This window comes from Meriones unguiculatus, chromosome 21 (genome assembly GCF_030254825.1).
Source record: "Meriones unguiculatus strain TT.TT164.6M chromosome 21, Bangor_MerUng_6.1, whole genome shotgun sequence".
NCBI lineage: Eukaryota > Metazoa > Chordata > Mammalia > Rodentia > Muridae > Meriones > Meriones unguiculatus.
The window spans coordinates 46,826,864-46,844,326 of NC_083368.1; the positions used below are offsets into that span (position 1 = coordinate 46,826,864).

The window sequence follows — 17,463 nt, forward strand, 5'->3', positions numbered from 1 at the left end:
GATTGTGATTGACTACAGAAGTCACTAAGTACATTTAAAAACTAACTGAGCTAAGAAAAACTAAATAGTGCAAATACTGTTTCCTCTTACATACTTTATAAGATTAACGTAATCACATAAAAATTTCACGTATGTTTTTAAAATAAATACATCAACACCAGGATGGTAGCTATCTATTTATGTTGCAACAAGCGTTATGGCACATACAATACACAGCAAGTATGCGGAATCAGTAAACATTTGTTATATCAATGAATAAAATTATTCTAAATTTCATTTAGAAATACATACTAATTGAAACCCATTGAAGAATAAAAACAATGTGAAAGTTTAAATTATTGGATATCAAAACATAAAACTATACATGTCCCATGACATAGTATACAAAGAAAGTATACTGATTTATCTAGAAACTCCAGGAAAAGGTCCAAATATACATATAATAATTTAATGTAATAATGCATGACACTGAAGTCAGTGCAGAAAGTAAAGCTTATCCAGGCCTCTAGAAGGTTTGCTAAGAGCATTCATGCTGAAGAGATGTAAGAAGAAGTTAAAGTGCCCAAGGCAGAGGCCATGTGTGCTTCACATTACCCGCAACACCCTTCTTTCAGGAGCAGGAGGCCTAGAGTCAAAGGCCTGTCTTTGTCTAAATGCAAGAAACAGGTCATCCTTTTTAACAGTCTGAGGAATGTAAGAACTATGGCATTGTGAGGACCTTAACTTTTTTGTGTCCTTTAACTCTCTTAACTAAAGAAAAAAAAAAAAGAAGCTTGATTTAAGGTGAACTAATATTTACCTAGATGAGTGATGGAAACATGGAATCAAAAATATTTCTGCGTGTACATGTGTGAATGCTTACAGTAACAAGTGTTCTCTGGTGGCCACATTCTGTCAGTGGTACGCTTAGGTTCCCTCTGTTTAACTTCCTTCAGGTTATCCTTAACTGACTCTCCTGCTCAGGTTCGGAAGCGTTACGTATTAAAAACAATGTTATGTCTGGCTGCTGAGTCTTATAAAGAAAAACAAGTGCATAGTTATAGGGGATATACCATAGCTAATATGATTTAAAATTGCATCACTGTGTACAAATAAGGTTCTTTGTGATGCTACTTCCTTTTTAACCTTTCACAGTTGAGAGCAAATTCTATAGTTTTTTTTTTCTATCAGTACTGAAATCAACTAAAGAATTGTTATACCACAGTTACCATACTATAGAGAGAGACCAAGAATATAAACACATTTATGTCCCCTACATCTCTCTATGCAGATGTTATATCAGTTTTGATAATTTTGCTTCTTTTCTGGAAATATATGCCCAGAGATAGCCCACAAACAGTAAATCAACGGCATCGGTTATTTGGCAGGGAAGAAGTTTGTTAACATGACTGATTCGGGTTGTGGTGAACACCTCGCACAAACGTGTCTGTAGCTGACTTTTGCTGTAAACTAATAGTCAAGTCTTACTTCAGAATATACACAAAGTAAATACAGCCCCAGAAGTTTCATAGATGGTTTGAACCTTTCTGGCAAGCTATTTTAAACCTCTCTGTAAATCTTCTGTAAGATAAAAATTTTTCGTAATGAAGTTTTAAGGGTATTTTAGGGCAAGGAAATGAAATTTAATTTGTATTTTTCTCCTTCTGCAGGAAGTCACCAAGGCTGTCCAGCCTCTCTTGCTAGGAAGAATCATAGCATCCTATGATCCAGATAACAAAGTGGAACGCTCCATTGCCATTTACCTAGGCATAGGCTTATGTCTTCTCTTCATTGTCAGGACACTGCTTCTACATCCTGCTATTTTTGGCCTCCATCGCATTGGGATGCAGATGAGAGTGGCTATGTTTAGCTTGATTTATAAGAAGGTAATACTTTTTGGAGGGTGTTACTGGATGGGCTTTGTTTTATTACGTCAGTGCTAGAGATCGAAGTCAGGACTGCGTGTATGTTAGGCAAGTTCTTTGCTGGGTTTTCCAGCCTGCACAATCCCAGCATTCTACACGGCATGTCTTTAATGCCCTGAGTGTGAGCTTGCACAAGGATAAGTGAGAACACTGATTCCAGTTTCATGTGCTTGTGAAGATGCATGGTAGGGATAAGTACTGTTATCTCTCCTTGGTAATGCAACCTGATTCAGTAGGCAATTTTTATTTTTTATTTTTTAATTTTATTTATTTATTTATTTTACAGTAGGCAATTTTTAAATACCTTCTGTAAATTACTGATATTGCTGATGTCATATTTTAGGCAAAGAATTTGAGTGGTTTTGTTTTGTGTTTTTTTTTTTTTTTAATTTCCTGGGGCTTCACCCATGAAAGAGAAGTGCTGTGGCAGTGAGCTAAATCACCATCAATTTTTGAATCCTCTTTTTTTTTTCAGGTAACATGCAAATAGTAGTGCCAACGTCATTGATAGAATGTCATCTTACAATAAGACGCTGTCTTCCTTTATGCTTACCAACAATAATTCAATAGATTCTTGTTAGTGATGGCCTAAGCAATACATTTCCACCTGACCCAGCTGCCACGGGTGGTGACCGTGGCACAGTGCTAATACTCAGCCACTCTCTTACTCTGAGTTGGATTTTTGTCATTCAGTGAGTCCTGTAACTTGATAATGTTTTTTGAACTAGCATGTACATTGAGATCGTGAGCATTGACTTTGCTTTTCTGTATGTGTTTGCTAGACAAGAGCCTAAATTGTCTAGGAAGGATTTAAATAAATTCAAAGGAACTTTTAGCAAACCAAGTGTCGCCTGAAATTCTGACAAAATTCAAAGTCATTTCAATGGCATGTGCTTTCACCAGTCTGTGTATGTGACTGCTTTACTATACCAAGTTATCAATATATTTATTCTTTTATTCTTTGCTGCTTTTTTTTTCCTTCAGTAACATACTTTATATACTTGGCTTATGAGGACTATGGATCTGAAATTGACCTATAACAAGTAATCCATAATACCACTATGGTACATACTGAAGGTCAATTGTGTTATAAAATCTTGATGACCATACTTTATTATTCAAAAAGGCTTTTATGGAGGCAGAGAAGAACAAAATGGAGTCAGAAGCTTAACTGACTCTCTTGAGCTGCAACTCATCAATTCATAAGTCCCAGGAAAACATGATGATAAATCAACAAAACTTTTTAGAGATCATTTGGAATGGAGACTCTATAGAACTTGTTGTCAAAGAAAATTGAATTTACTTTAATAAATATTTATTAAGAAGTATTTATTATAATTATAATAACTAAACATGTATTGCACTAATAAATGATTTAAGTGTGGTCTAATTTTATCTGCCTTATAGCTTTTTACTGTGGGTGCTATTATCTCCTTTAAAGGAAACTAAAACCTATAAAGGAAGAGTATTGTATAAAAATTACTTCAAAACTTCAAAATAGATAACTTACCATCTTGTAAAGGGGTTTCTGGTCATTAGAAAAAAGTATGGAAGAAATACAGTACTGAGCTAAAGGGGATATGAAGTAAAATAAGGAGCATTGTTAATTTGTAAACAAGTCCTTATATAAAATTTACCACAAATCTAATAATAAATGTGCTAAATAATTTTAGATACATTAATGAAAAGTTTGAAGCTGTTATATATATATATATGATATGTGTGTATATACATGTATATATATACACATCTTAACATCAACTACCTATGATTGCTGATCATTTAATATATCTTGCAAACCACATTTAACTTCCCTATATTGGCTTATCACCAATAAGTATAAATACATTGTCACATTGCTCTAGTTTGGTCCCTAATTTATCTTTGTTTTTTCCATGTGTCATATCCTTCCCCGTGTCCATCCTGTTTCAGGCTCATGGCAAGGACATGCAGGATCCTTCCTTCCCACAATATTTCAAATTTTATAGTAGAAAAATTCACTGTCTTTAAAATTCTGAAACCATAACACATTGTACTCAAAATAATGAATACAAACTGAACTTTGCCCATGACTCTGAAGATCATCAAAACAGAGTGTTTACTACATGTTATGCCTGCGGCTCCTTGGTTTAGCCTGTGTGTAACTTCACCTGAAACTGAAACTCCTCCTTAGACACATGGAATCTACCTCACTAAGTTCTTCCTCTCCTCTCATTGCTCTAATCATATTTTGTAACTACCGTGATTCCTTCTTCATCTTTGCTTGTCTGTAATTTATCCGTTATTTTAGCCCTATCTCTATAAAATCTTTCATATTGTTTAATCCAAAGAATGAGCCCACTCTACATCCTGCTTTCCTTAACTAATTTATCATATATATATTTTCTAGGTTACAGGACAATGGTTTACATCTATTAAATAATCAACAAATATGTGAAACAAATAATAAATGGGTGCTTTGCTGCCAAAGCCATCTAACAGCAAATAAATTATTAAATTTCACAGGCAAAGGATTACTCTCTTTCAAGATCATAATTTATGTAATAATGTTAAATCATTAATTTATATGTAAGTAAGTAAATTTTTTAATTAATGATCTTTTATGATTTTGTAAGGTTTGAAGACTGTTTTGTTAACATAAAAATACTGATTCAATTATTCATAACATACTTTGATTGAACTTAACAGTAATTTTATTATGAAGAATTAGTAAAGGAATTTGTGAACAAACAAGAGCAGGATTCACTGCTTTAGATTCCATTTTTATATCTAAATTTATAAATAATTTTTTTATTTGACATTTTCCTATACTTATATAATTAATTTTAGTCATCTTTATCTTCAGTCTCTGTCATTCCCTGTCCTCTCCGACTGGACCTCACTGTAGCAAGTACCCACCTACTTTCATGTCTCTTTGTGTCTGGCCCATTGAGTTTAATAGAACATAGGTGGTGGAAAGTTATTTAATAGAACAAGGGCAGCTTATACGCATTACACCAATGAGAAAAGATGATGATAAGCCCTCTCATGAGCCTGCCCCCGTACATCCTAAAGTGTTCCATGATGTACAGATAACTTCTGCTATAAGGAGTTCATGCTTGCAACTGGTATGTCCTGTAGAGATGACACCTGTCTACTGTAAGCCTTTGCTAAGCTCAGCTTTTATGTTCTTTAGGCCCTGTCTTCTGCCATGTTCGCTGAGTCACTGGGGACTGATACAGCCATCTTATTTATGACTTTCACCCATCACTTATTTGGCACACTTTGGTGTTACCGGTTTCTGCAGTCACTACCACCCAGTGTAGTAAGAAACTTTTCTGACAATGGCTGGGTGCAAACTCTAATCTATTGTATAAATATGAGTAGTGAGAAAGTAGCTTGATAACAACAGTTACTTGGATCTCCACAGTGGCTAAAGACCTCCGCAGCCAGAGACTCTTAACTAGGGTGACAGAATGAAACATATATGAAACAAGGCTCGTCCCCTCCACTTAAGATATATGCAGTCACATCCTCTACCTTACTAATGTGTTACTTATGAATACATTTTATTTTTGTTTATTGACATCACCTAACTTCCAATTTTTCTTTTAGACTTTAAAGCTGTCAAGCCGTGTTCTTGATAAAATAAGTATTGGACAACTTGTTAGTCTTCTTTCCAACAACCTGAACAAATTTGATGAAGTATGTACCCGCTAATTAAATGTTTTATGCATTTTATTAGAAATCAAACAACCCTAAAGGGAGGTTTATCCTGTGTCAGATAACAATGCTATCTGTTATTCCATCCATCCCTGGTTTGGCTATCGGAGGAAACTGGGGAAAGCTAAATTGTGTAGCAGAGCACCATTCTGAGGTCAGGTAAAAATACCCAACTCAGTCATACCTCAGCTTGCTCTTAACAAGGTTTTTCAACTCCTAATCCTCATTAGTCTTTGCTTCCGTTTAATGTAATACCTTAAATTGTTTACTTTGGCTAAATATGATACTCTGAGCAGTTCTTGTTCTGTGCTCTTATGTCACAAGTAAATGCAATATCCTGGAGGATAGATACTGTGTTTTACCTTTGCATTTCCTATTTAACACTTAGCATAGCAAGTGTTAAGTAAATTACTGATTAATTCAGTACCAGATGTTGACCTGTAGAGGTGTGCATGCGTGTGTGTGTGTGTGCGTATACTGAGCCTCTGGGGAAAATCCCTTGTTCTCATATGTTCTATGTGAGGCCACTAGTTTTTTAAATTAAAATCTGGGCACAATTCCTAAGATGAAGACATCAATCCTACTGGATAAAAACATAGTTTGAAATGCCACGACTTGAAATTTTTAGCTTGGGCAACCTGGTGTATGCACTGATTAGGTTACGTAGATCTGCTTCCCTGTGAGTTTTAATGTGCTCAGCTCCATGAATTCCTTGATTGGACAGATCCTCAGTGCTCATTTTCTTCCACACGTGTTTCTGTGTTTCTCTGCTTGCTTTTAGGGTGGAGTACACCCTGCCACTTGATTTTCTCTGTGCTCTTATTTTTCAGGGACTTGCCTTGGCCCATTTTGTATGGATTGCTCCTTTACAAGTGGCTCTTCTGATGGGGCTTCTTTGGGACTTGTTACAGGTCTCCGCCTTCTGCGGCCTTGCTTTGTTGGTAGTCCTGGTCTTTCTTCAAGCCGTTTTAGGGAAGATGATGGTGAAGTACAGGTAGTGATCTTTGTTACAGCTCGAAGGAATTTGACCTTCTTATGCCCTGACAAGAAAACCAGGCAGTAGCACTAGAGACATTCCTTTTATTATGATTTAATTTTTGTATTTATTTGCTTTGCATCCTGATTGCAGCCCTCCTCCTCTTTTCCTAGTCACCCCCCGTACACACAAACGCATTCTCCCCTTTCCTTCTCAGAGAATTGGGAGGTCTGCCATGGGTACCGACTGGCCTGGACATTAGGTTGCACTAGGACTAGGTGCATCCTCTCCTACTTCTCCCACTGAGGCCAGACAACCCAGTTAGGGGGACAAGATCCAAAGGGAGGCATCACAGTAGATATTCCTCATAAAGAGATTATTTTAACGGTGTAAACAATACTTCCTATAACAAATGGGTATTTTTTTCCATGTTTGTCTACAGAATTTCTTTGTAAATATTTTAAAGTTCAGTACATTTTTTTTTAATTCAAGTAAAATGGGTATAGTATTTATATGAACTGGAAGGAATGCCTAAATTTTGTATGGAAGTGTTGGCCTTTTATACTCCTTATTGTAGGTGATTGTATCAAAGTTTTTTATTACTTTTACTACAGAAGAAATTAATGCTATGAGTTATGTGATGTTCTTAAGAGAGAATGTGTAGTTTGTCAGCCTGACTATGGTAGAAAGCTATAATTCTGGGGAGTCAAATAGGTCTTTATAAGCTTTTTAAAATATTTTTCATTTGCTTCACAAAATGGAGATAATCACCTCTTTGAGACTTTGATAAGGACTGAATTAGGGACATTGTCTAAAATGCATCCAACAGTGGGTGTCTGGCACTTAGGAGGCATCTACTGGATGGTAGAATTACTTTTGTTTGCTTTTGAGACAGGGTTTCTCCGTGTTGCCCTGGCTGTCTTGACACTCCCCCTGTAGACCAAGGGGCCTCAAACTCAGAGCTCTATCTGCCTCTACCTCCTCTAGGATTAAAGGAGTGCACCACCACCACATGGCTAGAATTTCTTTTGTTATCATCTGCTTAATAACAAAATGTTTATCTATGTAATAAAAGATATATGATTTCCTTTAAAATTTGAGTAGTTATTGGTAGGTAATTTGACTTGTTTCTGTTATTGACTGTTTGATCAATTGATTCGTTTACAGAGATCAAAGAGCTGCAAAGATCAATGAAAGACTTGTGATCACATCAGAAATTATTGATAATATTTATTCTGTTAAGGTACATTGTTGGGAGTCAGCAATGGAAAAAATAATTGAAAACCTGAGACAGTAAGTGATATAATTGTAATATTGATCCAAATTTATATTTAACATTTAAAAATGACTATCCAGGTGGATTTCCAACTAGTCTTTGAACTTTCTAAAAATCAAGCATGTGTCCTGAGTTACACCACAGTTTATACATCAGTTGCATAAAATTATTTTGATCAGTTAATGTTTTGCTTGGTTTTTGAGACAGGCCCTCCTCATGTACCCTGGGCTAGCATAAAACTCAGTACATAGATCAGGCTGGCCTAGAACTTAAGAGCATGTGCCACCATGCCTGGCCCTCACTTATGGTTTTACATAGTTGATTCAAAGAATATTTACTGACCCCTTATTAATGGTTCTCCTATAAATAGTTCATGGTTGTTTGATACCCTTATTTTGACTAAAACAAAGCTGAAGAGGCTGGAGGATAGTTTAAACCATAAATGGAAATGTAAAATATGTAGTTGAGAGAAACAGGAGATACAGTATGACACTGTACTTTAAAACATGAGTTATAAAACATGGGAGACAGCCACATTTGGACAATTCATTCCTGTTATCTGAGCTTTAGGAATAGCGACAAAGAAAACTTTCCTTTGTGTTGCTCCAGTAAATTGCTCACAGGAGTATGGGTCTTGTCTTCTTTCATGTCAGATAACTGTTTGCAGATTAGTGAAGATATATCTGGCAAATAAAAAAGTACATCACAGACTGATATGTAATTACTGAGATAATTTTGGGTAAAGAAAACTGATCATTGCTGTAGCCATGTAATTATTTTTCTTTAGTTTCTACAATCAAGGAAATGTTTTAGACTTCTGAAGGCGCAAGTACCCTCTAGGATAGTATTAATATAGAGAAATAGGGCATGTGAGTAATCCACAGAGCGCTCTTTGCAATGGTGTGAATTTGGGCCGTTTCATATTCGGGCTGGTAGAGGCCTGTAGACAATGGCCACAGGTGTGTGATTGGAACAACAATGGAAATGCTGAAATGCTAAGTCCTTTGCCATGTAAATAGAAAGAACAAAAGAGTATTTATTTGCCAAACATTATTGGTCACCTGTTATTGTCATGCCTTTCAAGGTAAAACCAGGAAAGAAACTGCATTTTCTTCCCAGAAACATCCTTAAAGATGTTGGGAGACTTGTTCAGTTGATAAAAGTTGTTTTCCACATTAACAAGTTGAGTGCTCCACCACACCCTGCCTGTACACACAGTCATGGCAGGGCTTATGAGGTTATCAGAGGATCCAGTTTTCTCAGGCTTCACAATAAGCTCACGGCAGGTCATTCCTGTGGTGGACTACTTTTTTTTTTAACATTGGTATTCTACCCCTCTTTTTGTCACATGACGAAATCTCGTTCCTATTCTGCATTTCGGGTTGGCTAATTCTGATAGCATTCATCTGGTTGCAGCCGGTTTGATACAGCATGAAATTGTTACCTGAAAAAGCTGGAGAGTGCTGACGTAAAAGGGAAAGTAAGAATTGCTGTACTCAGTAGAGCAAATACATTGTTCTAGAAGAGATTGACAGGGTGCTCTTCAGAAGGGCAATTACCTCAGCCTGGGCCAACAGCTATGCAGATCTCCTTGAAAAAAAAAATCTGCCTTTTATTGCTTTTGAGCAATAAAGCCATCATTGTTTTTTAATAAAAAACTGATAGAAAATTTTTATGACTCATAGAATATTAGGGATTTTATAATGGTTTCTAGATGATTCTGGTAAGTGTTCTTGGATCCATTATTCATTTTCCTATGTGACTTCTCTTTCCAACTTTTCTCAGCTGTTTCTAATGCATTTGAATAATTTTGACACTTTGCTAACATCATAAAAACCTCATCAATGTATTTTTTTATCTCTAAGAAAACAGCGAGGAGGGCCCTTTTAGATCTGCTATGTTGTCATCTAAGCTTAACCACATTTCTACAAGAGAAGTATTATGTTTTCTTTAGTGATGGAATCACATTTACTTAAAGAAGGAAGAGTAACTTTCCTCAGACATAGGTAAAATAGGCAGAACACAAACACAAGTCTGTCTTCAGTACAAATTTACTGAGAGATAAAAGACTGCAACTCCTTAGGCTGATCACAATACAGGTCACACATAACCTCTGTCAGTGAGCTCAGTATTATGTTGTTTTCTTTGAGGACTTAAGATTTCCTTTTAGTTCAACTACTTGACAGTTGTTTCTGTGGATCAGAGGTGTGTGGAAGTGTAGTTTCAGCATGCCAAATGCCCAGCTATTTCTTCTTTTAGACAGAGACTTCATTTTGTGTTACTGTTGGTCCTTACCTACACAAGAACTGGTTGGGGAGGATCATGTGTGACTTGTGGTCTTATGACTCATGGAAGACTGGGCCTGAGGTTAAGGGCAATATTGCTCTTCACTTTCAGCTTGTCACTATCTTCTGTGCTTCTTGCTTTCTGCCCATTAAAAGCATTTAACCCTTTCCTGTTCGTGTTATAAAAAGAGAAATAGTTCACAATTGGAGTTCAGAATAAAGGATTGCAACTCTACTGAGGCATGACCACTATAATTATGCTGAAATGAGAGAGAGGAGGGAGTAGCTACTCCATGGGCTTTGAAGAACTCTCTGCAACCAAATTACTTAGCTTCTTTGACTACAGAGTAGCTTCTTGGAAGTAAGTGCAGCATGGCAGCATCTGCAGATGTGGCTTGTAGAAGAGGATGCCCAGGAGCAGCACCTTTCTCAGGTGCCCTGTATCCATGCTAACACCTGAGAACCTCTCTTCTTTTATATATATAAATTATATATATATATGTGTGTGTGTGTGTTTGTGTGTGTGTGTGCCATTGTCTATGCTTTTTAAAGCCAAGCTAGAATCTCAGAAATATTAAGAATCTGATGGATAACCATAAAATTATCATTTCATTCATAAAACTTGTAACATTGTTTTTCCTCCATACATCATTTCACATAATGATGAAGTTACTAAAGATATAAAAATAATATGAAATCAAAATCTATCTGGAAAATACCATTTAAATTAATTTTAATAATATAATAAAAATTCAATTACGATATAATTGGCATTCTTAATTGTTTTACAGCAATGTTAAGTATTCTGTATAGATATATGCTATATTCATTAACAATCATATAAGCTAATTGAGGCCAAGAGAGGTTTTATAACTTGCCCAAACTTAGATTGTTCAGATTTTATATTCTAAGACACCTAATATTTGAAAAGGAAGTAATAAATCACATCTTCTTCTATTTCCACAGGGCGGAACTCAAACTGACCCAGAAGGCAGCCTATTTGCGGTTCATCACGAGCTATGCCTTCTTCTTTTCAGGGTTCTTTCTAGTCTTTTTATCTGTGCTCCCTTATACAGTCTTCCACGGAATCGTCCTCCGAAAAATATTCACAACCATTTCATTCTGCATCGTCCTGCGAATGTCAGTCACACGACAGTTTCCCACTGCTGTGCAGACATGGTACGATTCTATTGGAATGATAAGAAAAGTACAGGTAACTTTCATCACTCCATCCCTGTATGATTCTTGAAATATTTTAGAATTTGTATAGTGGGAAGGAATCTCTTAAGATGAATTTCTTGATTTTGGATTCATTAGGAGATAAGATTTCCCCTCTTCATATTCATACGTGGACTCAAGAGTCCTTACAATGAAAGTCTAATGACATAAAAATCCTATAAGATTTTGTAGGCCAAAGGAATTTAAAATAATTGTTGTTATAATCTTGGAAGTTCCACCCAAGTAGCCAGTGAATAGATCAGTTCCAGGCAGCTTGTAAATATGTAAAAAAAAAAAAAAAAAAGAGAGAGAGAGAGAGAGAAAGAAAGGAAATAGAAGAGAAAAAAGAAAAAAGAAAAAGAAACTTCAGCAGGAAGTTATAAAATGTTCCACCTAGCCTTGGAATGCCCAACTTAAACTTCTCTAGCATTTCTCTGGACAGTCTGATGGATGTAAATAGCAATTTGTGACACATAATTACTGTGTAACTCCAGGATGCCAAAGTAGCTGATCGTAGCAAAAACATCCTAGAGTTTTGAGGTGATAAGTAGCAGTTGTTTATTCACAGCAAACTGAATAAACTTGTGAAAAAAATGTCTTACCCTTTAACATATCTGTTGAAGTATTTATCACAGAAAGTAAATCATTATGACAAATAAGATGTGGGATGGAGAGTAGGCTGTTTCCATTATTTAGCTAGGTCTGGTGTTGCAATGGTGAACAGCTTGTAATTTTAGCTTTTCTATTTGTTTTATTTGGCCTTTAACGACTTTGAATTAGTTGGTAATAATGATCGGAAGTAGAGAGTACCATTTGTACCCCTGTGCATTCACAGAAATGTATACACATATGTGTGTTGAGTGTCTTCTGAAGAATTGAGATTATCTAGTAATTTGGGTCCCCGAATTAAGCAGCTACTGCTTAAGAGTGCCTACCCAGTCCAGCTTCTCACAATCTTTCCAGCCCTTTTACTCACCTGTATCATCCCCGAGAGGAAATGAACTTGACTTGTGTAACGAGACGAAGGAGTTAGTGAAGCTAGCATCATAGTGCTTCTGTGACTAATCTTCTCTGTTGACATCACTGTAGCAGGGTAGAGGGATGAGAGAAGAAAGAGGGAAAAGGGGCAGAGAGATAAGAGGAGAAATGAGAATATCACTGAACAGTAACACAGAAACATCAGAAAAAAATGGAAATGAATGAGACAAACCAACACAGGGAAAGAGAGAAGGGGAGGAGAAAAGAAAGAAAAGAGGCCCACAGGGACCTGTGAAGACTTATGGAGCACACTTTCCCTAAGAAGAATGTGGTTTGGCATCTCTGATGGAGGCCTTTCTCAGAATACTGAAAAGTAGTTCCAGGAAATCCGTACACTCGCGTCTTGAGACGCGATGACAGTCATGTTGTATATATACATGAAATGAGACATGAATAAGTAATCATTGGGGTTTCATTAGAAATTAATTTTCTGTTTAACCGTATAAGAAAGAAGCAACTGCACTAATAGCTCATGTATAAACCCAGTTTCACAAACTAATATATTTAAAGAATATTTAGATTATGATGAATCCTACTATTTGGTACGTTGACTTTAGGACAATTGCAAAGTTATTAAGAAATAATTTCAAATTTAATTGTTAAAATCTTTACAAGACACTGGAATGTTAGAGTGTAAGAAGACATAACAATACCATTTTGCTATTCTGATTCTATGATTGAAAGTTTTTGCTCTCTTTCTTAACTAGGATTTCCTGGAGAATGAAGAATATAAGGTGCTGGAGTATAATTTAATGACCACAGGTGTGATGATGGAGAATGTAACAGCATTCTGGGATGAGGTGTGAAAAATTTTAAACATTGTGTATTTTTAAATATAAAAACAATTTAGACCTTTTCATACTTCTAAATTTCTGCTCAATAAAATATAAGACTTGAAGGATACTGTAACTGAGCTATAAGGATTAGGCTGTTCTATTTTATAAAGTAAAAAGTGGGGAATCAGGATCATTAAATGCAACAGAAAGCCTCTATTTTTTTTTAAATCATATAATTGATTTCATATAAAAGGCCAAGATGGTATCTTAGATACTTGGTTTAAAACTTGTCTCTGCAATTCACTTTCCATGTAATCTCAATCACATTATATTCAACTTGTCAAGCCTCAAGTGTCCTCATCTGTAAAATGAAGACATTATTTTCCTACTAAGATGATTTCCATGGACTGTTCATTAGTGGACGTTGCGTGTAATGGTTCCTCAGTGAAGACTAACTTTTCTGATCATGACTTCTAAGTCTTCCCTGCCTGTCACTCAGCATTGATGAGCCATTGAGTTCCCATGAGCAACTTCCAGCAGTTTACTGTCTGTGGTGTGGATAGCCTCATCCAGGCTTATCAGTGAGCTGATGACATGCAATTGCAAATCTCTAGTCCTACTTTTTTTTTTTTTAATTTACTGTTTTATTATTTTTTTTCTTTATTACACTTTATTCACTTTGTATCCCCCCTATGGTTCTCTCCCTCCTCCCTTCCCAATCCCTCTCTTCCTCCACCCTCTGCATGCATGCCCCTCCCCAAGTCCACTGAGAGGGGAGGACTTCTTTTCCTCCTTCTGATCCTAGTCAATTAGGTCTCATCAGGAGTGGCTGCATTGTCTTCTTCTGTGGCCTGGTAATGCTGCTTCCCCCTCAGGGGGAGGTAATTAAAGAGAGGCCAATCAGTTCATGTCAGAGACAGTTCCTGTTCCTATTATAATGGAACCCACTTGGATACTGAACTGCCATGGGCTACATCTGTGCAGGGGTCTTAGGTTATCTCCATGCATAGTCTTTGGTTGGAATAGCAGTCTCAGGAAAGACCCCTGTGCTCAGAATTTTTGGTTCTGTTGCTCTCCTTGTAGAGTTCCTGTCCTCTCCAGATCTTACTGTTTCCCACTTCTTTCATAAGATTCCTTGCACTCTGCCCAAAGGTTGCCCATAAGTCTCAGGATCTACATTTATAGTCTGTAGGGCAGAGCTTTTCAGAGGTCCTCTGTATCAGGCTCCTGACTTGTTCCCTCTTTTCTCCTTCTTCTGATGTCCAGCCTCTTTGCCTTTCTGGATAGGAATTGAGCATTTTAGCAAGAGTCCTCCCTCTTGATTAGTTTCTTTAGGTGTACAGATTTTCAATCCTGAATTTCATAGATGTGATTCCAAATATCCCGTATGCTCCTCATACACTTCATATTCATCACTCCTCAGGCTTTGGCCTGCTTGTTCTAGCATATTCTCCATTCCCTTTGATGGCAACAGCTGACAGGCAAGTCTGAGATGAGTTACACGCCAAACTTTGATTGGATAAAATTTATATTTACATATTAGGCAGTTGAGGTAAGGCCTTTAAGTAAGGAGGTTACTCAAATAGCTAGGGCAAGAGCTAATGTCAGCCTTGTTTTTTCAGACCCCAGAGCCATTTTCAGTTACCATACTGCACATTGGTACTTATTTAAGGGTACAAATAAAGGAGTAGAGGCATAACTCAGTGGCACACTACTTGCCTCACATGGATAATGTCCTAGGTTCAATTCTGGGACAAAAGAAAAAAAAAAGGTATGAGGAGGAGGAAAACGAGAAAGAGGAGGGGAAAAGTGTTGTTTCAATGTCTACAAAATTATTTCCCATTATTGCCCTCAATACTTTCCATCCACGGCTGGAGAAATTTTACATATTATTTGATCCACTTACAGGAGTATCTCTTAAATAATAACAAAAACTATGTCCTTCTGTATTTCTGTCACAATGTTATTGATTAAACTTAAAGCTAAACCATCCAGTAAAAAATTTCTAGAGTTTGTATATTATAACCATATAATTAAATTAAATTAAATGCAATTAAAATTAATAGTACTTAATGAATATAAAAATATTTGTAAATAAATATTAAGAATAAACAGACAACACACTTTACAATTTTCATGAAAGTTGTAACAATAATATAGATAGATGGATAGAAAGAAAGGGAGAAAAAAAGAGAGAAAAAGAAAGATTATGTACTTACCTATGTTAAAGAAAGGAGGTATTGCTGAGCAATAATGGGTTGCATTCAATCACAGCAGGAGGTAGAGGCTGGCAGATTCCTGTGTTCAAGGCCTGCCTACAGAGTTCCAGGACAGCCAGGTCTACACAGAGAAACCCTGTCTGGAAAAAATAGAAAACAAAACACAAAATGAAAACAAAGAAAAGGTGGGACTCCAACTAAAATGTTAAATGTGATTACATTTCCTATAGTACAACCATAAGTGATCTTTATTTTCCTTTGCTCTCTTATATATTCCAAATATTAATATATTATTTTCTGAAATAAGTACCTCCGCAATGACAAATATGAATTACATGTAACAATTATTGTCAGTGATCTGAGACATTACTAGATTTATGTCCTACTCATTGTGCATATTAAGCTTCATCTTCCTGAACCATCTGTAACTATTTTTTGGTCTTGTGAAATCCCACTTAAATACATTGGAGCCAACATGAACATCACTTAATTGGTAAATGTTAAATCAGTTGCTCTGCTCAATACTCCCTTAAGACTTGGTATTATTTTTAACTGTGGATCCTCACACACTATAATTTAGTATTTATTCATTCTCTAATGCTGTAGTTTTTATGGGTTGAATGTATTTGATTGGGTTTCCCAGATTGCTCATCCTTTCTTTTTTTTCTTTCTTTCCTTTCTCCTTTTTCCTTTCTTTCCTTCCTTCCTTTTTTCACAATGAAGAAAGAAGGTTCTGTGATGAGAGTTGAGAGGAACTACCAGTGTGACAAAACAAAAAGTTAGATTTGCATTGTTCATAATTTTGTAAACTACTTATTTGTTACTGATCATTTATCATTCTGAGTCAGTGTCTACATTTTAAAAGAGGAAGATTATAATACTAGCCTCAAATATGCTGAACATTAATGGCTATGTCTGTAGGAAAAAGGTTATACTCTTCTTTCCTATAATCCTGGTACACACGCACACACATGCATACACACTTTAGCATTTAATAATATGAAGCAGGTAATAATAAGCAAACTTAGGATAAAAGGAAATTGTGTTCTCATTATATATAGCTATTTCTCAAATATTTTGAACCATGCTCTCTAGAACCATGTATTTTATAATTATATATTGTAAAATCAATTTAATAATATATTTATTCTAATGGGTCCTGTACCATGTGTTTCTTAAGATTATTGTACATATTGTACATTATTGTACATTGAAAATATCTGCAAAGAATTGTGTTGACATTTTGATGGGAAGTGCATTGATTCTGTAGATTGCTTTTGGTAAGATGGCCATTTTTAATATCTTAATCCTACTGATCCATGGACATGGGAGGTCTAGCCATCTTCTGATATCTTCTTCAGTTTCTTTTACAGAGGCTGAAGTTCTTCTCATATAGGTCTTTTACTTGCTTGGTTAAAGTTACACCAAGATACTTTATATTAGTTGTAGTTACTATAAATGGTGTTGTTTCTCTAGTTTCTTTCTCAGACCATTTATCTTTTGTATACAGGAGGGATACTGATTTTTTTTTGAGTTAATTTTGTATTCAGCCCTTTTGCTGACGACGTTTATCATTTGTAGGAGTTCTCTGGTAGAATTTTGGGGGTCACTCATGTATACTACAATATCATCTGTGAATAGAGATACTTTGACCTCTTCCTTTCCAATTTGTATCCCCTTAATCTTCTTTAGTCGTTTTATTGTACTCCTAGGACTTCAATTACTATGTTGAATAAATATGGAGAGAGTGAGCAGCCTTGTCTTGTCCCTGATTTTAGTGGGATTGCTTTGAGCTTCTCTCCATTAAATTTGATGTTGGCTATCAGCTTGCTGTATATTGCCTAGCAATTGGACCTGGGCTATCCCTGATATGGTCACAGTTGCCTGCTTTTAGATCACTTCCCCTTGGTGGGACTGCCTTGTCTGCTTCAGTGGAAGAAGCTGTGCTTAGTTTTGATGTGACTTGATCTGTTGGGGTGGGTTGGTACGGAGGGAGGATCCCTTTTCTGAGGAGAAGGAAAGGAGGAAATGGAGGAAGAGGGCAGGAGGGTGGGATCAGGAGAAGAGGG

The 17,463-nt window shown here is 36.1% G+C and overlaps 1 protein-coding gene across 1 annotated transcript in view; it reads left to right on the plus strand.

Moving 5' to 3' along the window:
• Cftr (CF transmembrane conductance regulator) overlaps positions 1 to 17,463 on the plus strand; it is a 145,685-nt gene that overhangs the window by 44,916 nt on the left and 83,306 nt on the right. Inside the window, exons 4-9 of the mRNA XM_060373847.1 lie at positions 1,650 to 1,865; positions 5,499 to 5,588; positions 6,437 to 6,600; positions 7,750 to 7,875; positions 11,110 to 11,356; positions 13,107 to 13,199. Coding sequence (XP_060229830.1) covers positions 1,650 to 1,865; positions 5,499 to 5,588; positions 6,437 to 6,600; positions 7,750 to 7,875; positions 11,110 to 11,356; positions 13,107 to 13,199 — 936 coding nt within the window. The remainder of the gene's footprint in view (positions 1 to 1,649; positions 1,866 to 5,498; positions 5,589 to 6,436; positions 6,601 to 7,749; positions 7,876 to 11,109; positions 11,357 to 13,106; positions 13,200 to 17,463) is intronic.